The following is a 20,945-nucleotide window of genomic DNA, read 5'->3' as shown; positions in this document are numbered from 1 at the left end:
TGTGCATTGTAGGCACTGAAATACTATTGTGTCAGATTATGTTCGAAAAAAGCAATAACATGTTTTAAAAAATGATTTCAAAGATAAAACCACAAGTATAAGCCGAGGGAACCTGAAGGAATCTTACTTTGGTACAATCTGACAAGTGTGGATACTCTGAAATCTGTGATGGACTGAGTTGAGTAATGCAGTCAAGAAGGGAGTTTCTCCTTAGACCTATTTTCCTTATGAGGCTGACAGACCAGATAGCTTTCAGGAGAAAGTTCTACTCCGTTTTCTTTTTTTGCCCAACAAGTAAAGATTTGTGGACCAGAAATCCCATTTGAATTTAGGTGGTGGGCTTGTGAAGATACTTGGCAAATTCACGATTGTTTGGGTTCAGACCCACAGAGCTGCTCTCTCTTGTTAAGAGCAATTGAGAAACAAGGTCAAATAGCAGATGTGTCACAATACACTTGATATATTTGTGAAATTCTGTTAGGCACCTTTAGTCACTGAGAAACCATTCCGAAGGTTAACAAGTAAGACACAAAAGTTTTCAGAGATTGCAGGGGGCTCACAATATATAATCTGTAGGCAAATATTTGTCTCATATGTGTCATTCTGATTATAGCACCTTACTGCACGGGCACTATAAAACAGGTTGTGTTACATCTCAACCTCAGAAGCCAGTCTGACCTGTTTTCTTTTGGTATTTTTCATTACTCTATCTGCCATAAGTTATTTACCTGTAAATGAATAGTTCTCTATGAAGTAGGATTGTGTCGAACTGTGTATTTACCCCTAACAGAGTAAACACTTTGACCAAATTACCTTCAGAGAGTCACGTTTACACAAGGATTGACTTGGTCATCCAACTGGAGTGTACAAGAGGGGCTGTGACACTAGTGGTAAATGAGAATAGCCAGCACGGAAATCAGTGGCTGACCCCAGAAACAGAGTAGAGAGGTCACATTTAGGAAGGCAATCAAAAATTAAATGTTCCTACTTAAAGGGGATGTTTGTGAATGTGGCTTATCGGAGTTGGAGGAATTAAATGGTATCGATCAAAAAATCCAATACAACAAGGCTTGAAGGGCACCTTTATAGCACTGTTCAAGAATGCCAGCCACAAATTCCACAGACAGTAGAAGCAGTGCCCACACTTGTGTTTAACTGACCTAACACACACCACACAGTGTACTAAACTGGACTTTTTACAATTTTATTTAAATTGTCCTCAATTGTACCTGTGAATGGGTCAATTCCAGACGTAGGTGGAGCAGATGAGCCAGGAACATATCGACCACCACCTGTAGAAATTAGAAAAAATGAGAAACATTGTCTATAATATTGTCTTTGCTCCACAGCTTGTGTCTGACAATCAATAACTTCAAGGTAACATATATGTACGGGGATATGTTTAATGATTAATGAAGAGATGCTTACTTAGAATTCTAGTTCTCCATCATAACTATCTTATCCAAATGTATAAATGTTTGCATATCTCTCGCTATGGGAAGAATTCCACAACCCATGGCACTGCCGTAGTATGGCAGTAGTTGCAGCCCATCTAAAGAGAAAGGCAATATTTTTGTTATCTCCACCTCAATGACTGGCTACTAAAAGTAGACTGTCAGTCAAAAGAAGTAATTATTTCTTAACCACAGCCAGGCAACTTACCACAGCCAGGCTACTTACCAAGTTGGGACTCCAAATCAACATGGACAATCAATACAGAAGCCAGTATGGTGTCTTAAATACAGAGGGATACTGTGTATCTTTCGGAAGGGAGAGTATTATCCATTCCGAAACAATGCATGAAGTTCATTGAGAGACACCAACAATCCAACAGCTCACCAAGTTGCCTCACTCCTAGGAGCCTAGGCATCCAATACAGCAGTGCCTTGCAAATTGATGTAAAAAAAAAAGAGATCTCAGAAGACATCCTTCATCTCACAAAAATCGCACTAAACTTACTAGCACTGTGCTGTAAAAAACATTTGTTAGTAGGAGTTCCATTCAATAAAACTCGGACAGAAAACTCAATCTCCTTCAACTGAATGCAGCACACTTTGCACTCATAGCTTTTGTTTCTTCTCTGTCCTCAAAGGACATAATGATTCAAAGAGACAGTACCACCATGATGCATTATACTAACAAATAAGGAGGATCAAGACAGTTCTCCCTGTAGCATTGGGCAATGGACAGAAAACTCTCTCTGCTGGCGATACATATCCCAGAGGTACAGATTCAAGACCCGGATTTCCTCAGTCGACATCATAAGGAAATCCATGAGCTCTGAACAACATAGTAATCTTCAATTAACTCCTAAACGATCTCAGTTTCCCCAGCTGGTTATAATTGGGCAGCAGATATACTGTAATTAATAAAAATAAATGGCTTTGGGAGGCAACAGCTAGTACAATGTGGAAAGGGAAGCCTCCCAGGTTTTTTCTTCAAAGGACAGGCCCCTTTCTCCCACTCGCCCTAATGTAAGCATATCAATCTGCATGTTTACCCTCATTTACACAATATTTTGAAGGGGTTTTGCATGTCAGATGCTGCAACTCAGCTCATAATCAGGCATCATTATGGACACTCAGGAGAAAAATGACAACTCTGATAAACTTCCATTGTCTACAATTAAACATGAGCTCATGAAAAAAACCATACTTGAATAATATTTGCATGGAAGAATAACTAAACAGAAAGGTGTTCCGAGAGTCCATTCAGTTTGAAAAAAACATGTAAACAGCATGTGTGAACTGGAGAAAAGTCTCAAGCTCTAGACATTTTAATTGACAAAAGTAACTCCAGTTCTTATACTGCTGTACACAATCTGGCACCTGGCTGGGTACATGATATCTTGTCCTGAGACTTTGTGGTAAACGTTAAGGTGAAGATAACATGTAAACAGCGTGTGTTGGAGTACATGCACGCCATAGGGGATTATTAAAGCATTTATAACTATCAAAGAACATCCTATGATGAAAACTCATTGGAAAGTCTTGAATATTCATAAACCTTAGAATGGAGTAGCAAGCTCATCCCTTCACTGCGGAGGTAGAAAATCAGGAAGAATCAAGGAAAATGTATAATCCAACTGTGCAAAAATTGCTTAGAAAGGTATGACCTGGTGTAAAAGTGTAATGTGTATTGTGACATTCCTGATCAAAAGTACATGCCCTCTACAATTAGGTGCTGCCTATGTTAACACGAAGTCTCAGTATGCTGTGTTTGTATCCGAGACAAAAAGGTGAATTTCTGAAGATACTTCTAAGCACTTCATTGTTAAACACCTACCCTTGTTGTTCCAAGAGGCACCTTATAAGCTTGTTTGTCTGAATGAACTAAAGATAGTCCTTAATTCGATAATACAACATTGTGGTATTGTCTGTTTGAATAATAATGGTGTCTATCTTTATTAAATGCAGGAACGATTTCAGAGCCAGATGGTCTGCTCTCATCTCCCAAATATGTATAAATGAGGGCCTCAGATTCACTTGTGTCATTTACATACAGGATGAGGGAAATGCCCCAATGCTGTATAACAGGAGACTTTGTTTCAATGAGGATATTAAGTGTGGGAGATAATACAGACTTCCTAACGGTATGGAAGTGCAATTTCACAAAATCCTTTTTCTTGCAAGGGAGTGCACATCTGAACTGAACTAAGGTAAGAGAAATTCCTTGGGAAAGTAAGGTGCTTATTATTTTGATGGGGAATTATGCAAGCACCTTAAACACAGCAGGGAAAATAACAACATTCACAAAGGTGGTAGGTTTAATGAACGACATGATCTTGAGGAATGATTTCCTTCCAATGTTTGACTAAGATGAAGGGAGATTAAAGAGTCAACTTTTACTTCTTAATGTCCATTTTAATCTTGGCAACATTTCTAAGAAACAGTTAGCAATGTCTGAGACGAATTCCAGTGAGTGTTGAATGGCAGATGTCTTCATAGAAATTATATTGTATAATCAATTGAGGAGAGGTTCTTTGGACTAAAGGTTTGCTAGCTTTGGCCTCTTGTGAATAGATGTACATACTTTTTCTTGGCGACTGCAGTTTTAGACAAAGTGATACACAGATGTGTGCTAGTAAAGGGCAGTTTCACTGTGAGGGGCGTCTTAATGCTGAATACCGGATGTTTACTGTTACCAATCTTATCAACCACAGAAGGATGAAAGGCTGAGTAGACCCACTTCAATTTGAACCCGTGAGAGTAAAAAGATTCCTGCAGTGGAAAGACTACTCTGAGTCACCAGACCAGATACATCTTAGTACAGTTTATTTAAGAATAAGGTACCCAATTTCATCCTTTCTTAGCGGTGGCTAGGTGAAGATATTAGTAGCTCAAGTTCCAATTGCTGGTCTATGAAGATCACCATACTGGGCATTTTCATTGGTGGCTACCTCTCAATGAAAGACTGGGAACTCCTTTAAGACAAGCAAAGATTGCATAAGCAAGGACACCAACATTTAGGGAACGAACCCCCACAACATGTTGGAAAACTTGAAGAGCAAAACATTCAGATGCGCATAATGATAGTAGAGTATGTAATACAGACGTGATTGGAGGTAAAGGCTGTTGCTTGGAACACAGAGTAAAGGCAGAGCTGGACAAGCAAAGTGCACATGAAGGTCTACAAGTATATAATTTCAAAGCTTCATTTTATGTCCGGCTCAAGAGCTCAAACAGCGGACAATGTCAACGAGCTCAGTTAAGAGTAAGACAGATCAGAAAGCTCTCCTGAACAGGCAAATTTAACAGCACAGGATCCTGTGTTATCCAGATTTAGAGAGAGGAACTTTGATTCACAGGCAAGAATACAGAGGAAAAGAAGATAAACTAGACACAGTAAATTGTATTAAATAGGCAGCCTAAATCCAGAAGGATCCGATATGCTAGAGAATGACACTAACACCAAAACCAACCAGTAACAGGTGTAGAAGTCATTGGGGATTGCGTGAGTGCTATGTACCAACATGACAGTGTGATATGATAAACAACAGATTTCAAAAACCGTTAGGGAGCCCCAGCACATTGGGTAGCATTTGAAATAAATCCTCTGTTGGATATTATAAGTAATTGTTATAACCTAGTAAGTGATTAATGCATCCTCTATGTTGCTGCCCTTGCCTTGCTGCTCAGTCTATGTGATGTCATCAGAATGTTGAGAGTGTTTGAGTGGGAAGAAGGAATCAGTTGGTGTGGAAGGGCTGAGCAGCAAGGAGGCTGCTCCTGGTGGGGCATTGCATGGCATTGTAAGAAGCATAGCATGAGACATAACTTGGATCCTATCTGAAGAATAAAGCTGTGATCCTGAACTACATCACTGGACCACGTATCTTTCATTCAATTGTAACACTGGTGACGATTTTAAAGAACCTGCGTGCTACTTCAATGGAGATTGGACTTTTAAAACTGAAGAAAGAAACTACAACCTGTGGATTTGAACAAACCTGGCACCCCTAATGCCCCACCAGTGACCATTTCATCGGTCGCCCCAACCAGTAACTGCCAGTTTGTCTTAGACTTTCCATCATTGTCTTGAAGCCTGCCTGTCTTTGCTGAACTGTTCCTGTCCTGTAACATGTTGACAGAGAACATTATCTGTAACCTGGACATTATTTGCATGTATTAGTGAGTACTCGACATTTGGATTTGGGTTGGTTCCTGCTACCTGTTGGATTTTAGGAACGTTTTACCAGTGATCTAAGGTGCCAGTTCCTACCTGCCTGCCTGCTGTCCACTGACTGCCTGTCTTGGTGGAAGTCTGCCCTCCTGCTTTGGATGAACTGTCTTTGCCTTGTTGCCTGTGCAGTTACTTTGGAAAAGCGTTTTTTCTGTTCTGCTGTCTACCATGCTGTGCTGCATTTTCTTTGTTCCCAACCCTGGGATTTTGCTTGCTGTGACTCTAACTGGGTGTTCTGGACTCTGTTGTGTCCACTTCAGCTTAACTGGATCTACAACCACTGCTTGTTTTATACAGCCGCTTTCTGGGTCAATTTGCAGTACTTTGCGGTGTTACTGCTTGGATTGTGTCTCCCCATCACTCTGTTTGGATTCAGCTCACTGCGTCTTTTGTGACATTTGCCCAAGTAAGTTAATATTTTACATTTAACATTGGCACTCGGTTGGCAGTTTAACTGCAACAGTCGTTTAAAATCGGTCTGCGTGTCACTAGTAGCGCGCTCTTACTTTCACAAGCCTGTTTCCCTGATGTCATTGTGGTTCCCCTCAGACGTTCTATGCGGTTCACTCTGGATGCCTACTGCCCTCTGCCTTCAAACTGCCACCAATGCTCACACAACGTTTTCCTACAGCGCCAAGCATACTGTTTCCTTACTTGCTGCCCTCCGTCGTGGCTCCTCTCGTTCTTATGATTCCAATTCGTCATTATCATAGAGTGTTCTTTCTTCAGTATAGAGACACTCTGTTACTTCACTGCCATCATGTGGCCATGAGTGGTAATTCTACTGAACTTTGTTTGACATCTTCTATATTAACTGCTGCCTGCTTTTCAAGGAGTTAATTTTTCGTCAACCTGTGACTGGATCGTCTTTGCAGAGTAAAGTAAATATGTTTATTGTACAGTTAATTAAAACCATTACAAAAATTGACCAGCTCTTATTAACATGAAAAGTTAAAAAAAGAAAAATAAACAGCTGATTAAAAACACACGTTTAAAATTGCAGAGAATATCCACTCCCCCTGCCTTGGTAGCCCATAATCTTATTTCTTCATTTCTGTTGGGAATATTAGCAGCAGTTCGTGAGGTAGAGTTACCCCCCTAATCAGAGTCTTAACTGCAGAATGATATCAGGCCGAGGAGTGCAGATTTAAAGTGCATATTTAAAGTGCATAGTGCCACCTCAAGGAGGAAAGATGGCCATTTATTTGACATTTTGATGATTTTCTTAGGGCATTTGCTTGTGCAAAAAAGCTTGAGCCAATTGGTTTAAAACACTGTTGCAGTACACTTATTTTTAAAACGAAGGTCAGCTACAGATAAAAACTTTACTAGGCAACAGCTTAGTTGAATGTCTTCACCAGAGAAGCTTGCAAGCACCGCTTGTCTGCACGACCGTAATTGGTTTTTGTTAAAGATAGGTCTAAGTAGTAACCGGCGTTCTCGCATCAGCTCACGGCAAATCGTTATGATGTGGACTATGTCCTCCTCTCCTTCACCACAAAGACGGCACATTGCTGGCTTTGGGGGGCGCAGCCAAGGAGGCAGATGGTATGCCGTCGGTAATAGACCTAACCGAAATTTCAAGAACTTTTCTTTAATGGTTCTAGAGAAGTTAGAAAGGAGATAGGCTTGAGGAGTCGCTTTCCTATAGGTTTGTATCGTAAGCCAGCCATGTGAGCGTTTTATCAAGGTCGCTTTGTCTTGTTAAATAGACTCTTTTTTGACTATGTTGTTTCTTGAAGCTATCAACAAAAAGGGAGCCAAGGGGGTCAAAGGGTAGGTCGCCCCCCTCTCAGGACCATATAACAGAAAAAGACCTACCCCGGGAAAGAAGTTAATATTATTATATTTGTTTGTACTCTGGGCACCCAATAATCGATGTCCCTATCTCACTCAAACCTCTTGTGTTTCTGCCACGTAAGTGGAAATCTAATACTATACACAAACCGTGTCTATTATTACAGTCTGTGGAAAGGAAAGCTCCTATGTGTCAATGTGTTTCCCACAACTGGTGTGCTGTGACGTACTATTAGTAGTGAAGCAAAAAGTACAGGAAAAAAAGGGTGTGAAAGGCCGGCAGTGCCTCACGGAAGTAGCCCCAACGAGGTTGTGTAGACAGGTACTCGCCTACTACCTCACGTTATCATCATAGGCCACTGCCGCCAAAACAGAAAAAAGAAGAAAGAAGGAGTGCTGGAAACCTCATGCTAATCCTAATATGTAGTGTTTAGAAAGAAAATCATATAGTGACATGTATCTAATTGTGTAGAAAAAAAGAGGAAATGTCGACCCAACAGCGGGAAGACTGAGTCTGATCAGGACCCAGGTCACTCCAGTTAAAACCGAGCAGCACAACACTGGCTATGTGAAACTTTATTCTATGCTGTGTAGCTGCTCATTAAAACCAACATGTTTCGTTGCCCAGTTAAATTTAACGGCAACTTCTTCAGGGCTAGGGTCGACTGGTCTCTCTGCGTCGCTAGTTCAGACCAGCGATTTGTTTGTCAGCACCTGGGGGAAACACAATTAAAAACACACACTCAGTTTGCCACCCATATAATCAATATGGGTCCTTCACAAGAACATGAGAGCAACTGCTCATCCATTACGGTGCCTGCACCACAACTGACGTTCATATTTACCATCACAGGTGATGTCTGTCAGCATACCTGAACCTTTGGTATGTGTGGATGTATGTCATGTCATAAAAACCTGGACTGCTTGCCCAGCGGCTGCGGAACCACGTTTCTGGAAGGGCACAAAGATACATACAGTAATTAAAACACCCCGATTTGGACTATGTAGTCCCATCTGCTCATGTATCAATTGTCCGCTCTTATTAATAGGCCATAATTTCCATATTCCCAGGGTACAGCGGTAATGCCAGAGTTATAGTATTCCCCAGATTATATCATAACTTCAATACATGTTCCGTATCATTGCATGTCCATCAGTTTGATACTCGATAGCTGAGCTGCTCTAAGTGTGTTCATAGTGCTGCGACTGCCTGCTTATTAGAGAAACCAGACCTCCCCCATTGCTAGACAGTGCTTCGGTAAAGGCTTGCCACAGACTGGCTCCGGAGTAGGATTACACCCCTCCTTGGTATATACGAATAGGGCCTGATCACTGTAATCACCCTTTGTGATCTTACCTCGTCAGCCTGATCGTCCGGACGTAGCTCATCCTCCATCACGGACGGGAAGGCTACTTCCTGCTTAAATGCATCTCGCGCGCTGTGACACGCGCATGCGCAGTTGTTTACTGAGGGTGCTGGCGGCCATATTGTGTTAACCGCCCGTACTTACTCCACTACACCTGATATCTCCCTTGTTATATCTAGGGTATGTTATGGTATAAACTTGACCTCTCAGACTGATATTTGTAGGGACTTCGAGCGCCACTGAAAAGAATGATATTTGTAGGGACTTCGAGCGCCACTGAAAAGAATGGTTCAGAAAGAGTGATCAATTTTAAATGTACTTCAACTGCAGTCATATGTGTCTGCATTATGAGGGCTGTTAAGAATGGGTTAAAGGTGCGCTAGAATCGCCAACCTCATGGATTACACCCGTCTGCTCATGTATAGACTTCTGGCATGTATATTATGGCTGGTGAGTGATTCTATATGTGCGTGATCGTCAGCCTTGTGTGATACTCCCAACCACAGGTCATGGGTGTACTGCCTTACTGTGCTACCTTGCCCCACTCAATAAAATCGTTGAGGCCCTGTTGGTCTGCTTTCTCTTGGTAGATCCAACGAGCCTCCTTGGTCGATAGCCTGGCTTCCATGTTGTAGGTGTCACCAAACACTCGCTCCAGTACCACCCAGCGTATATCTCTTGGGTTATGTCCGGCTGCCAGGAAGTGCTGGACCAATTTCGTGGTCAGTTTGCCCACCCTGATGGTACTCAGGTGTTCCTGTACTCTGATCTTTACTTTGCGTGTGGTGAGACCAATATACTGCAAGCCACAGGGACACGTCAGTCTGTAGATGACATTATTTGTGTTGCAGTTACTGAATGAGTTCAAGTGCCAGGTCTTGCCACCTACCAAGATGACACTTTTGGTAGGGGTAGTGAGTTCGCACACTGTACATCCGCCGCATTGGTAGTGCCCGGGCGGGATGCCAGTGTCCTTGGTCTTATACTGGGGTCGTGAGTGCACCAAGCGGTCACGTAGATTGGTGGACCGCTTAAAGGCAAATCGTGGATGTGGCATCGTCATAGTCGGTGTGTTGAGCAGGGACCAAGGTTTCCTGATTATCTGTCTAACTTTGGTGGACAGGGGACCAAAGGTTGTGACCACCGGGATGCAATCCCCTTTGGTTTTGGGTGTTCTTTCCAAAAGAGCAGCTCTGGGAGTGTTCAAGGCTCGTTTCCGTGCTTGTTTGATTATCTTCGTGGGGTATGATCGTTCCTCCAATTTACAAGAAAGGGCTTCAGCTTGTGTAACAAATTCCTCTGTGGATGAACAGTTCCTGCGGTACCGCAAGAACTGTCCCACGGGCAGATTGTCTCTCAGGGCCCTAGGGTGGTAGGATCTGTAATGCAGCAGGGAATTCTTGTCGGTAGGTTTTTGATGGACATTAGTGACAAGTTTATGATTTTCCGCCCTGATGTCCAAATCCAAGTATGTGGCTACCGTGTCACTGATGGTCCATGTGAATTTAAGGCATTCGTCCAGGCTATTGAGCGACACGAGGAATTCATCCAGATCGGTCCTAGATCCCGTCCATATACACAAGACATCGTCAATATATCGCCTCCAGAGGGCAATATTCCTCTGGAAGGGATTATTGCGATGTAGGACGTGGCCGGTCTCGAATTGGCCCACGTAAATACAAGCCAGACTGGGGGCAAATGTAGCCCCCATAGATGTCCCGGACACTTGCAGGTATAGCTGATCTTTGTAGGCAAAACATTTTTTTGTAAGAGCCAGTTCAACACATTGGAGCACGAAGGTTTGTGGAACATCGTAGAACCGAGCCTTGAACACTCCCAGAGCTGCTCTTTTGGAAAGAACACCCAAAACCAAAGGGGATTGCATCCCGGTGGTCACAACCTTTGGTCCCCTGTCCACCAAAGTTAGACAGATAATCAGGAAACATTGGTCCCTGCGCAACACACAGACTATGACGATGCCACATCCACGATTTGCCTTTAAGCGGTCCACCAATCTACGTGACCGCTTGGTGCACTCACGACCCCAGTATAAGACCAAGGACACTGGCATCCCGCCCGGGCACTACCAATGCGGCGGATGTACAGTGTGCGAACTCACTACCCCTACCAAAAGTGTCATCTTGGTAGGTGGCAAGACCTGGCACTTGAACTCATTCAGTAACTGCAACACAAATAATGTCATCTACAGACTGACGTGTCCCTGTGGCTTGCAGTATATTGGTCTCACCACACGCAAAGTAAAGATCCGAGTACAGGAACACCTGAGTACCATCAGGGTGGGCAAACTGACCACGAAATTGGTCCAGCACTTCCTGGCAGCCGGACATAACCCAAGAGATATACGCTGGGTGGTACTGGAGCGAGTGTTTGGTGACACCTACAACATGGAAGCCAGGCTATCGACCAAGGAGGCTCGTTGGATCTACCAAGAGAAAGCAGACCAACAGGGCCTCAACTATTTTATTGAGTGGGGCAAGGTAGCACAGTAAGGCAGTACACCCATGACCTGTGGTTGGGAGTATCACACAAGGCTGACGATCACACACATAGAATCACTCACCAGCCGTAATATACATGCCAGAAGTCTATACATGAGCAGACGGGTGTAATCCATGAGGTTGGCGATTCTAGCGCACCTTTAACCCATTCTTAACAGCCCTCATAATGCAGACACATAGGACTGCAGTTGAAGTACATTTAAAATTGATCACTCTTTCTGAACCATTCTTTTCAGTGGCGCTCGAAGTCCCTACAAATATCATTCTTTTCAGTGGCGCTCGAAGTCCCTACAAATATCAGTCTGAGACGTCAAGTTTATACCATAACATACCCTAGATATAACAAGGGAGATATCAGGTGTAGTGGAGTAAGTACGGGCGGTTAACACAATATGGCCGCCAGCACCCTCAGTAAACAACTGCGCATGCGCGTGTCACAGCGCGCGAGATGCATTTAAGCAGGAAGTAGCCTTCCCGTCCGTGATGGAGGATGAGCTACGTCCGGACGATCAGGCTGACGAGGTAAGATCACAAAGGGTGATTACAGTGATCAGGCCCTATTCGTATATACCAAGGAGGGGTGTAATCCTACTCCGGAGCCAGTCTGTGGCAAGCCTTTACCGAAGCACTGTCTAGCAATGGGGGAGGTCTGGTTTCTCTAATAAGCAGGCAGTCGCAGCACTATGAACACACTTAAAGTAGCGCAGCTATCGAGTATCAAACTGATGGACATGCAATGATACGGAACATGTATTGAAGTTATGATATAATCTGGGGAATACTACAACTCTGGCATTACCGCTGTACCCTGGGAATATGGAAATTATGGCCTATTAATAAGAGCGGACAATTGATACATGAGCAGATGGGACTACATAGTCCAAATCGGGGTGTTTTAATTACTGTATGTATCTTTGTGCCCTTCCAGAAACGTGGTTCCGCAGCCGCTGGGCAAGCAGTCCAGGTTTTTATGACATGACATACATCCACACATACCAAAGGTTCAGGTATGCTGACAGACATCATCTGTGATGGTAAATATGAACGTCAGTTGTGGTGCAGGCACCGTAATGGATGAGCAGTTGCTCTCATGTTCTTGTGAAGGACCCATATTGATTATATGGGTGGCAAACTGAGTGTGTGTTTTTAATTGTGTTTCCCCCAGGTGCTGACAAACAAATCGCTGGTCTGAACTAGCGACGCAGAGAGACCAGTCGACCCTAGCCCTGAAGAAGTTGCCGTTAAATTTAACTGGGCAACGAAACATGTTGGTTTTAATGAGCAGCTACACAGCATAGAATAAAGTTTCACATAGCCAGTGTAGTGCTGCTCGGTTTTAACTGGAGTGACCTGGGTCCTGATCAGACTCAGTCTTCCCGCTGTTGGGTCGACATTTCCTCTTTTTTTCTACACAATTAGATACATGTCACTATATGATTTTCTTTCTAAACACTAGATATTAGGATTAGCATGAGGTTTCCAGCACTCCTTCTTTCTTCTTTTTTCTGTTTTGGCGGCAGTGGCCTATGATGATAACGTGAGGTATTAGGCGAGTACCTGTCTACACAACCTCGTTGGGGCTACTTCCGTGAGGCACTGCCGGCCTTTCACACCCTTTTTTTCCTGTACTTTTTGCTTCACTACTAATAGTACGTCACAGCACACCAGTTGAGGGAAACACATTGACACATAGGAGCTTTCCTTTCCACAGACTGTAATAATAGACACTGTTTGTGTATAGTATTAGATTTCCACTTACGTGGCAGAAACACAAGAGGTTTGAGTGAGATAGGGACATCGATTATTGGGTGCCCAGAGTACAAACAAATATAATAATATTAACTTCTTTCCCGGGGTAGGTCTTTTTCTTTTTCTGTTATATAGTTTCTTGAAGCTAGCCATGGTCCCGGGCATTGCCCAGAGTTGCCGTAGCCCCAGCTGGTCCAATGCAGTGTTCAAGTAATATCTGGCTGGGCAAGTTCCTATTGTTTCCACTTCTCTCCACAAGTAAAAATTCAGCGTTCCTGGCTGCCCTTTTTTTTTTATCTTGAACCAAGCTTTAACAAAAGCTCCTTTTCTGGCTAGCTCCTGCCCTTGTATCCCAAATCCCAACCTCATTTGCGCCGGAGAGATAAATCCAGGCAGCCCATAAATTATTCTCAGTGCTCTTGTGATGGTGCCATTTAATATTTCCGCATCCCTCCCTCTCATGGCTTCACTTCCATAGGTGATTGATGGTATCAGTTTGGCCTGAATCACCTTGGTCAGTGGGAGATAGCTTGGTCCAGCAGTTATATTCTTCAAGTTTCTTAAAGCTACTGCTGTTGTTAACCCCCTCTTTTTTATTGCCTCGAACTGTGCTTTGTAATTGCCTTTGCTGTCGATCATAACCCCCAGATATTTGTAGTCTTGAACGACTTCAAGCTTGTATTTTGCCAGGTGCCAGTTGTATTTTGTTTTTATTTTCCGGTAATTTACACACATGACTTTTGTCTGGTCTTGGTTGATACTTAGTTTGTTGTTTTCTGAGTATTGAGATGTGATGTCCAGCAGGCGTTGTAATCCTATGGGTGTCTGACTGATGAGAACTAAATCATCTGCGTATAGGAGGTTAGATAGCTGGCGACCTCCCAGCTTCGGGGCATGCGCATTGCTTCCATCAAGTTGGATTGAGAGCTCGGCCATAAATAAGTTGAATAGTGTCAGGGCTAATACACACCCTTGTTTTAATCCTGAGGTTGTATTATTCTTTTTTGATAGATGGTCTCCTGCCCCCAACTTTACTTGTACCCAGGTGTTACTGTGCAGAAGGATTAGTTGTGTTAATAGCAGTGGTGGAATACCTAGCTTTTTTAGTTTTTGCCACAGAATATTTCTGTTTATATGGTCAAATGCGGAACTATAGTCGATAAAACAGATATATAAAGGTTGTTTGATTAGAAGTGCAGCGTCTATCATTAGTGAGAGGGCGGAGATGTTAGTAGCAGTGCCCATGTCTCTACAGAAGCCGGTTTGATTATAGGGTATTGCTTTAATTTCTGTAGACCATGTTATTAATTCTTGGAGGAGCACCCCGGCATAATATTTGGCGTCATTATCCAAAAGGGCTACCAATCGGTAGCTCCTTGGATCGTTCCTGTTGCCTTTTTTGTAGATAGGAGAGATTATTGAGCCTCTCCATAATGATGGTACTATCGACGTCTGCAGGTTTCTATCAAAAACCGGTTTTAGGGCGGTAGCCCAAAATTCAGGGTCTTGTTTGAATAATATGGGCAGGATCCCATTAGGACCAGGAGCTCCTTCGCGTCCACGTTTCAAAATTCTTTCGGGAATTTGTGTATTTGTGATTGTAATTGTACAATTCTGCCCATTTTCTGTAATCAGATTCAGCTGGAGCAGTTGAGTTTCCATACTGGAAGCAGGAGTGTTTGAGCCAGTTTGGGGGGTCTGATCTTTATTAAAATGAGGTTCAAGGAAAGTTGTCCATGCTTCTTCTGTGACATTGGAACTGATACACTGACCTTGAGGATTAGATAGGGCATTAATTTTCTTCCAAAATTGTGCGCTGCTGTTGTTCTTTATATCATACAGGAGTTTGGCCCAAAGAGTTTCTTCGGCTTCCTTTTTGTTTTGCCAGATAATTTTTTTCCGAATCGCTTTTAACTGCCTCAGCTCTTGCAATGCAGAGGGATCTTTCTTCAGTCTCCGCAGTGTGAAGTTTATCCGTGTTTTTAACTTTTTTAATTTGATGTTATTCCGTATATTGAGGCCTGGGCGAGGATTTTGCTGATATTTTTCTCTCCCATTTGGAGGGTTGCCCTTTGTAGCTCCATAGCTGTTACGTAGGGCGTTTGTGAATGCCTCCCAGCCTCCAATTATATCGATAGATTTGTTTTAATCTTGTGTCTATATGTTTGTAAGACCGACTGGGAAGACTGATGTCTACAAATCACGCACCAAAGAGTATATGAAATTCGTATGCGGTAAATTACCGCCACCCATGTATTCACACACTACGATAATGTGTCACATATACGATGGGTTACGCTCTAATCACGCGCACATTCTATTTGTGTTTCACGTATGATGATGTGAAAAAACAAAGGTATACACATAGGTTTGTTGTGTTTCATTGCTAAGCAGGATATAACGCGCTATATACGTTGTTTGTCTTTTCTCCTGCTTTTCACAGATGGAGTGATTACATCAACAATCGTTAGATTTATAATAAGGAGCAACTATCTGCCCTTACTGCATAGTAGTGTAAGGAATATCCCTTGTACTTTCTTAATCCTCCAGGGGGCGCACGCCCTGAAGAAATTCTGTGCACCCTTTATGGGGCAACAAGGACAGAAACATGTTGGCAATAGGGTCCTAGGACCATAATATCCCTGGAAACCCTCTATTTTTGTTTTTACTATCAGTGCCAGACCCAAGAATAAAGGGAAACTGGGGTCTAACACCGATTTTTAATCTTTAACCCCCTGGCCAAATATCATATCAATAAGTGCTCCCTGAAATAATGGTTGAGCCCACCCTGACTTTTAGGCGTCGGGTGTCCCGATGATGAAGCATGATACCACTAGGGTGTGTGAGGGAAAATAATAACAAAAGGACTTGCTTCCTTCCCCACACTTATGTGGTGTTACACACTTCAGACAGGGTATACCATCGTTCTATTTTGTTTTAGTCAGCTACACCTATTGTTTGCGGACTGGTCAACCACGGGAGTACTTATAGTGACGAGGGTGTACTCCCTCATAGAGTTCCTCTCGGCCCCTCGCCTAGCTAGGAGTCCTTCCTTGTAAGGTATGTGAATCATGTTAGTGTATACCCTCTGAATTGGTTGTTACCTCGTGTGAGGTGTTGGATTGTGCGTTACAGGTGCGCACATGAGAGGTCTACCTTTTGAGTAGCTTCTCTGATTTGCTGGTTTGGTTTTACCCTCTGAATTGCTTGTTTCCTCGTGTGAGGTGTTGGACTGTGCGACTATTTCCTTTTTAGTTTCTCTGGATTTACCTTTGTTTTGGAAAGATGAGAATGCTCTTTAGCTTCTCTGGATTTACCCTTGTTTGGGAAGAAGAGAATACTTTTTAGTTTCTCTGGATTTACTCTTGTTTTGGTTGAAGTATTTGTATCATCCTGTTAGGGTTTGCAAAATTACCCCTTAGTGTTACGTCTTGAAGCTTTGTGTTATTCTTGAAGCTCGTTGACTTTTGTATGTGTGTATTTCCACCACCGCACATTTTATTTATAATTAGTCCTATTGCATGTATGTACATTGATCTTGCATGCTTATATTTTTACAATTTTGATGAGGGGGGGTGTGTTATAATCTAGTAAGTGATTAATGCATCCTCTCTGTTGCTGCCTTTGCCTTGCTGCTCAGTCTATGTGATGTCATCAGAATGTTGAGAGTGTTTGAGTGGGAAGAAGGAATCAGTTGGTGTGGAAGGGCTGAGCAGCAAGGAGGCTGCTCCTGGTGGGGCATTGCATGGCATTGTAAGAAGCATAGCATGAGACATAACTTGGATCCTATCTGAAGAATAAAGCTGTGATCCTGAACTACATCACTGGACCACATATCTTTCATTTAATTGGATATTATAAGTAATTTCCCTATCATCCCCAATGAGAGCAAAATTAGTTAGCCAACGTGATAAACTGAATGACAGCAACAGTGCAATGTAACATGTTTCCAAGCCAAACAAGCCAGCTGGCATCATAATGAAGTCCCTTACCTGTGAAGGGGTCGGCAAATGTTGTGTCTGTTTGTGTATCAGTTTGTCCAACTGTGTTGTCTATGATAAACTTGGCCACCTGATCCAAAAACATGGGGTTGAGGTCATTCTTCTGGAGGAAATTGTACGCGACTAACCAGGGGTCATCACTTTTATTGTATGGCAGCTTAAATGAAGGCCCACTCTCATTGACATCAATGGAAAAGACGTAGTCATACTCCTGAAAAAAAGCAAAGAAACAAGATCATTAAATTATTGTTATCACTGTAAAAATTACGGCAAAGACCTGGAACTGGCAAGAGAAGGCTACAAACCTGTATTAAAATCTTTACCCTTGGTTGACTGTCTGCGGTCTTGCTTCCCTTAACAGCCAAAATACAAACTACAATCTACCTTTTTAAAATGGGTGACTGCCAGTTAGTATGTGTCCCTCCCTAGGATTACACCAATGTTAGTCATCTGCAAACCTTTAGTTACAAATTAAGAAATGTAGATAGACTAATAAGTAGAAGTCAAAACTGATGCAGAGTGAAGGCGGGAATATGGTATTGGGAGAAACACTTATTTACAAAGATATATTAAAAATGATGGTTATTTATATAACTTGCCAACAGTTGTAAGAAGCTGGAATTTTGTTACAGTCGTCCCCCCCACGTTTTGATTACTAGATGCTGGTTTTCAACTCTGACAGGGCACTGAGGCCTGCTAACCAGACCTCAGTGCCAGTGCTCTTTTCCCCTAAAACAAGTGAAGTTTAATTGTAACCGAACTGGCATGGACTTTAGCACCTCTGTAAGTCCCTAGTAAATAGTACCTTTGGTACCTAGGGCATGGGTACTAAAGACGATCACTAAGGGCTGCAGCATGTCTTCTGCCACCATAAGGGACCCACACAAATTGCATGCAGGCTGCCATTGCAGACTGTGTGTCATGGTGCAAACCATGAGCGAAAACACGACATGGCACACTCAATGTGCCTTGCCAAAATCACAGCATGAATATATGCAAGTCACCCCTACAGCAGGCCTTGTAGCCCTAAGGCATGGTGTATTATATTACATGTGAGGGCATATCTTCATGAGTAGACTTGCCCCTATGCTGTCTAGTTCAATTGCTAGATAGTATAAGTGAACAGGGAGGCCATCTGAAGTACATGTACAGGGCAAAGGTCATTACGAGTTCCCCAGCTACATGATAGCTTCACTGAAACTTATGGCGTTTGGTATCAAACACCATGTCTTAATATATCCATACTGATGCCTGTAGTGGATTTATTAAAACATGCACCCAGAGGGCATCTTATAGGTGCCCCCTGAAAACCTACCAGCCTCTTAGTATGCTGACCAACTAGTACTGTCCAGCCTTACACCACAGACCTTCCTGCTTCGGAGGAATGTGTTCACATGTCCTCCAGCAGGGTGACTAGTGATTTAGCATATCAAGGCCAGGGGCTTCAAAGCCCCTGCCACCTTTATGTGATCCTGGCTTCCCACAGACTTGAGAGAAGCCACCCCCTGCCCCGAGGCCCATTTGGCATCCGGACAGGCAGGAAATTAGCTATGCAAAGAGGCGTGTTGCACTACCAGGCCAGTCACACCCCTAAAGCGGGATGCCTGATGTGCCCCATGAAAGAAGGGTTCCATCATCTTGATTTTGGTGGAATTAGGAACTCAGGGACATGGTTATGCACACTCCTCACAGAAAGTGGAAATATAGGGGATGTAGTGACCATGCCACGAAGGGTAAGCAGCCCATTTGCTAATATCCTTCACTCCCCTTAATGCACCTAAATTCATTATTTAGGTGCCATCCCCAACACCAATAACTCAGATTTACCTGACAAAAGAAGAAGGACAAAGAAGAGCTGAAGAAGTGAGAACTGTGGACCACCGGTGGACTAAGGTGCCAAACTCTGCCTGCTCCTGTCCAGACAACCCAACACATCTTGCAGCTGTTCATCTTCCAAAACCCTTGAGGGCCACCAGCACTTTGCCGTGCCATCAGCATCTCCCTTGAAGCGAAGGAGCCACTTCCCTGCAATCTGCAGGCACCAACACAACGTCTGGTTCAATGTTCTACTGACCATGGGGTCCATCAACACAGCAGTCGCCCAGGAGAAGTCACTGTGCTCAAGGAGGTCAGATCCGTCTCCCCACCAAGTGTGAAGATGCCATAACCACCCAGTACCCCCCTGCACCAACACCCAGGTTACAGGACCCCTTGCAGCAACCAAAGCTTGTTTAAAGTACAATCAGGACTCCAACCCCGCAAAGACCCCACCAGCCGATAAGGGACATCAGCATTGCAAAGGCCAGCACAGAGGGTGGCCCAGCTGTTCTGTTCTGTCCCTCTCTGCAGGTCTGACTGAGAACTTGGAGTGCCTAGTACGGACAGGAACAGCCAACCAAAACCCTCTGCTACCAAGACCCTCATGAACTGAGCCCTCACCCCCCCGATGTGAGCTCCTGGACTTGTCCCCAATTCTCCCTCTGCAGCCTGTTTCTAGGTGACCCCCCTTTTCCTACGGTATAGCGTGCAAGGGTACCAACCGATCCTTCACCTCTGCACCTACACACCACAAGGCAGGAAAACCTGAACTGCTAGTGGTTTGGACCTTGGTCCCCTAGCACCTGAAGTCCTAAAGGGTAACCCCGAAATACAATTGTAAGTACCTGTTTGCAGTATATGTTTCTTTCGTCATAGGAAAGCACTACAGTGTACAAGGCATTTGTGTGCCATTTTTACTTACCTGTAAAAACTGATATCTTGAAAAGTTCTTACCCAATTATTAAGTTCCTAGTGTTAAAACATATATAAAAATACCTATTATTTTTCTAAATTGGTCTCGAGTGTGCCTCATTTATTGACTAGGTGTTCAACAAATGCTTAACACTACCCTCTGTTAACTGCTGACCCACACTACCACAAAAGAGCATTTGGGATTATTAATTTAAGCCTTGTAAGTCAATAAGGGTCGTCTGAACTTTCTACATAGTGCCAATCAATCATGTGTTTGTTAAGCGCAACTACTCACCAGTAAGGGTCTCAAGGCGCTGGGGAGGAGGGGAGGTGCAGGTTCCAGTTCATCAAGGAGAGGGTCTGTCGAAGAGCCAAGTTTTGAGTTTTCTCGTGAAGACGGGGAGTGATGTGGTCTGTCTGAGTTGGAGCGGTAGGGCGTTCCAGGCTCTGGCCGCGAGGAAGGAGAAGGAGCGGCCCCCGATCTGTTCTTTCTGGCGCGGGGGACCACGGCGTAGGAGAGCTTGGCTGATCGTAGGGTCCTTTGGAGTGCGTGGAATTCGAGTCGGCTGTTCAGGTATGCTGGTCCGGTGTTGTGGAGGGCTTTGTGTGCGTGGGTGAGAATCTTGAAGGTGATTCTAGCCTCGATGGGGAGCCAGTGGAGTGTGCTCAGGTGCTGGGAGATATGGCAGTGTCTTGGCAGGTTGAGGACCAGTCTGGATGTTTTGTAGCTTGCGGGTGAGGTTTTTGTTTATTCTGGCGTAGAGTGCGTTGCCGTAGGCGAGTCTGCTGGTGACGAGGGCGTGAGTGACTGTCTTTCTGTGCTCGAGGGGGATCCATTTGAATGTCTTGCGTAGGAGGCGGAGGGTGTGGAAGGAGGATGCAACAGAGTTGATCTGGCAGTCCATTTTGAGCTCTGAGTCCAGGATGATTCCAAGGTTGCGTGCGTGGTCCGTGGGGGCTTCTGAGGGTGGGGGGGCCACTAGTTGTCGTTCCAGGTGTCGGGGTGTGGGCCCATGAGGAGTACCTCTGTTTTGTCAGTGTTAAGTTGCAAGCAGCTGCTTTTCATCCATTTGGCGACAGCTTCCATGCCTTCTTGAAAG

At 43.8% G+C, this 20,945-nt stretch overlaps 1 protein-coding gene across 1 annotated transcript in view; it reads right to left on the bottom strand.

The window, feature by feature from the left end:
• The window catches only part of PLAA (phospholipase A2 activating protein), a 164,024-nt gene that overhangs the window by 40,591 nt on the left and 102,488 nt on the right, over positions 1-20,945 (bottom strand). Inside the window, exons 9-10 of the mRNA XM_085641332.1 lie at positions 17,107-17,326; positions 1,230-1,292 (exon numbers count right to left, since the gene is read on the bottom strand). Coding sequence (XP_085497458.1) covers positions 1,230-1,292; positions 17,107-17,326 — 283 coding nt within the window. The remainder of the gene's footprint in view (positions 1-1,229; positions 1,293-17,106; positions 17,327-20,945) is intronic.

The sequence above is a fragment of the Triturus cristatus genome, chromosome 2_2 (genome assembly GCF_964204655.1).
Source record: "Triturus cristatus chromosome 2_2, aTriCri1.1, whole genome shotgun sequence".
Taxonomy (NCBI): domain Eukaryota; kingdom Metazoa; phylum Chordata; class Amphibia; order Caudata; family Salamandridae; genus Triturus; species Triturus cristatus.
This window is presented reverse-complemented; position numbering and strand designations above follow the sequence as displayed.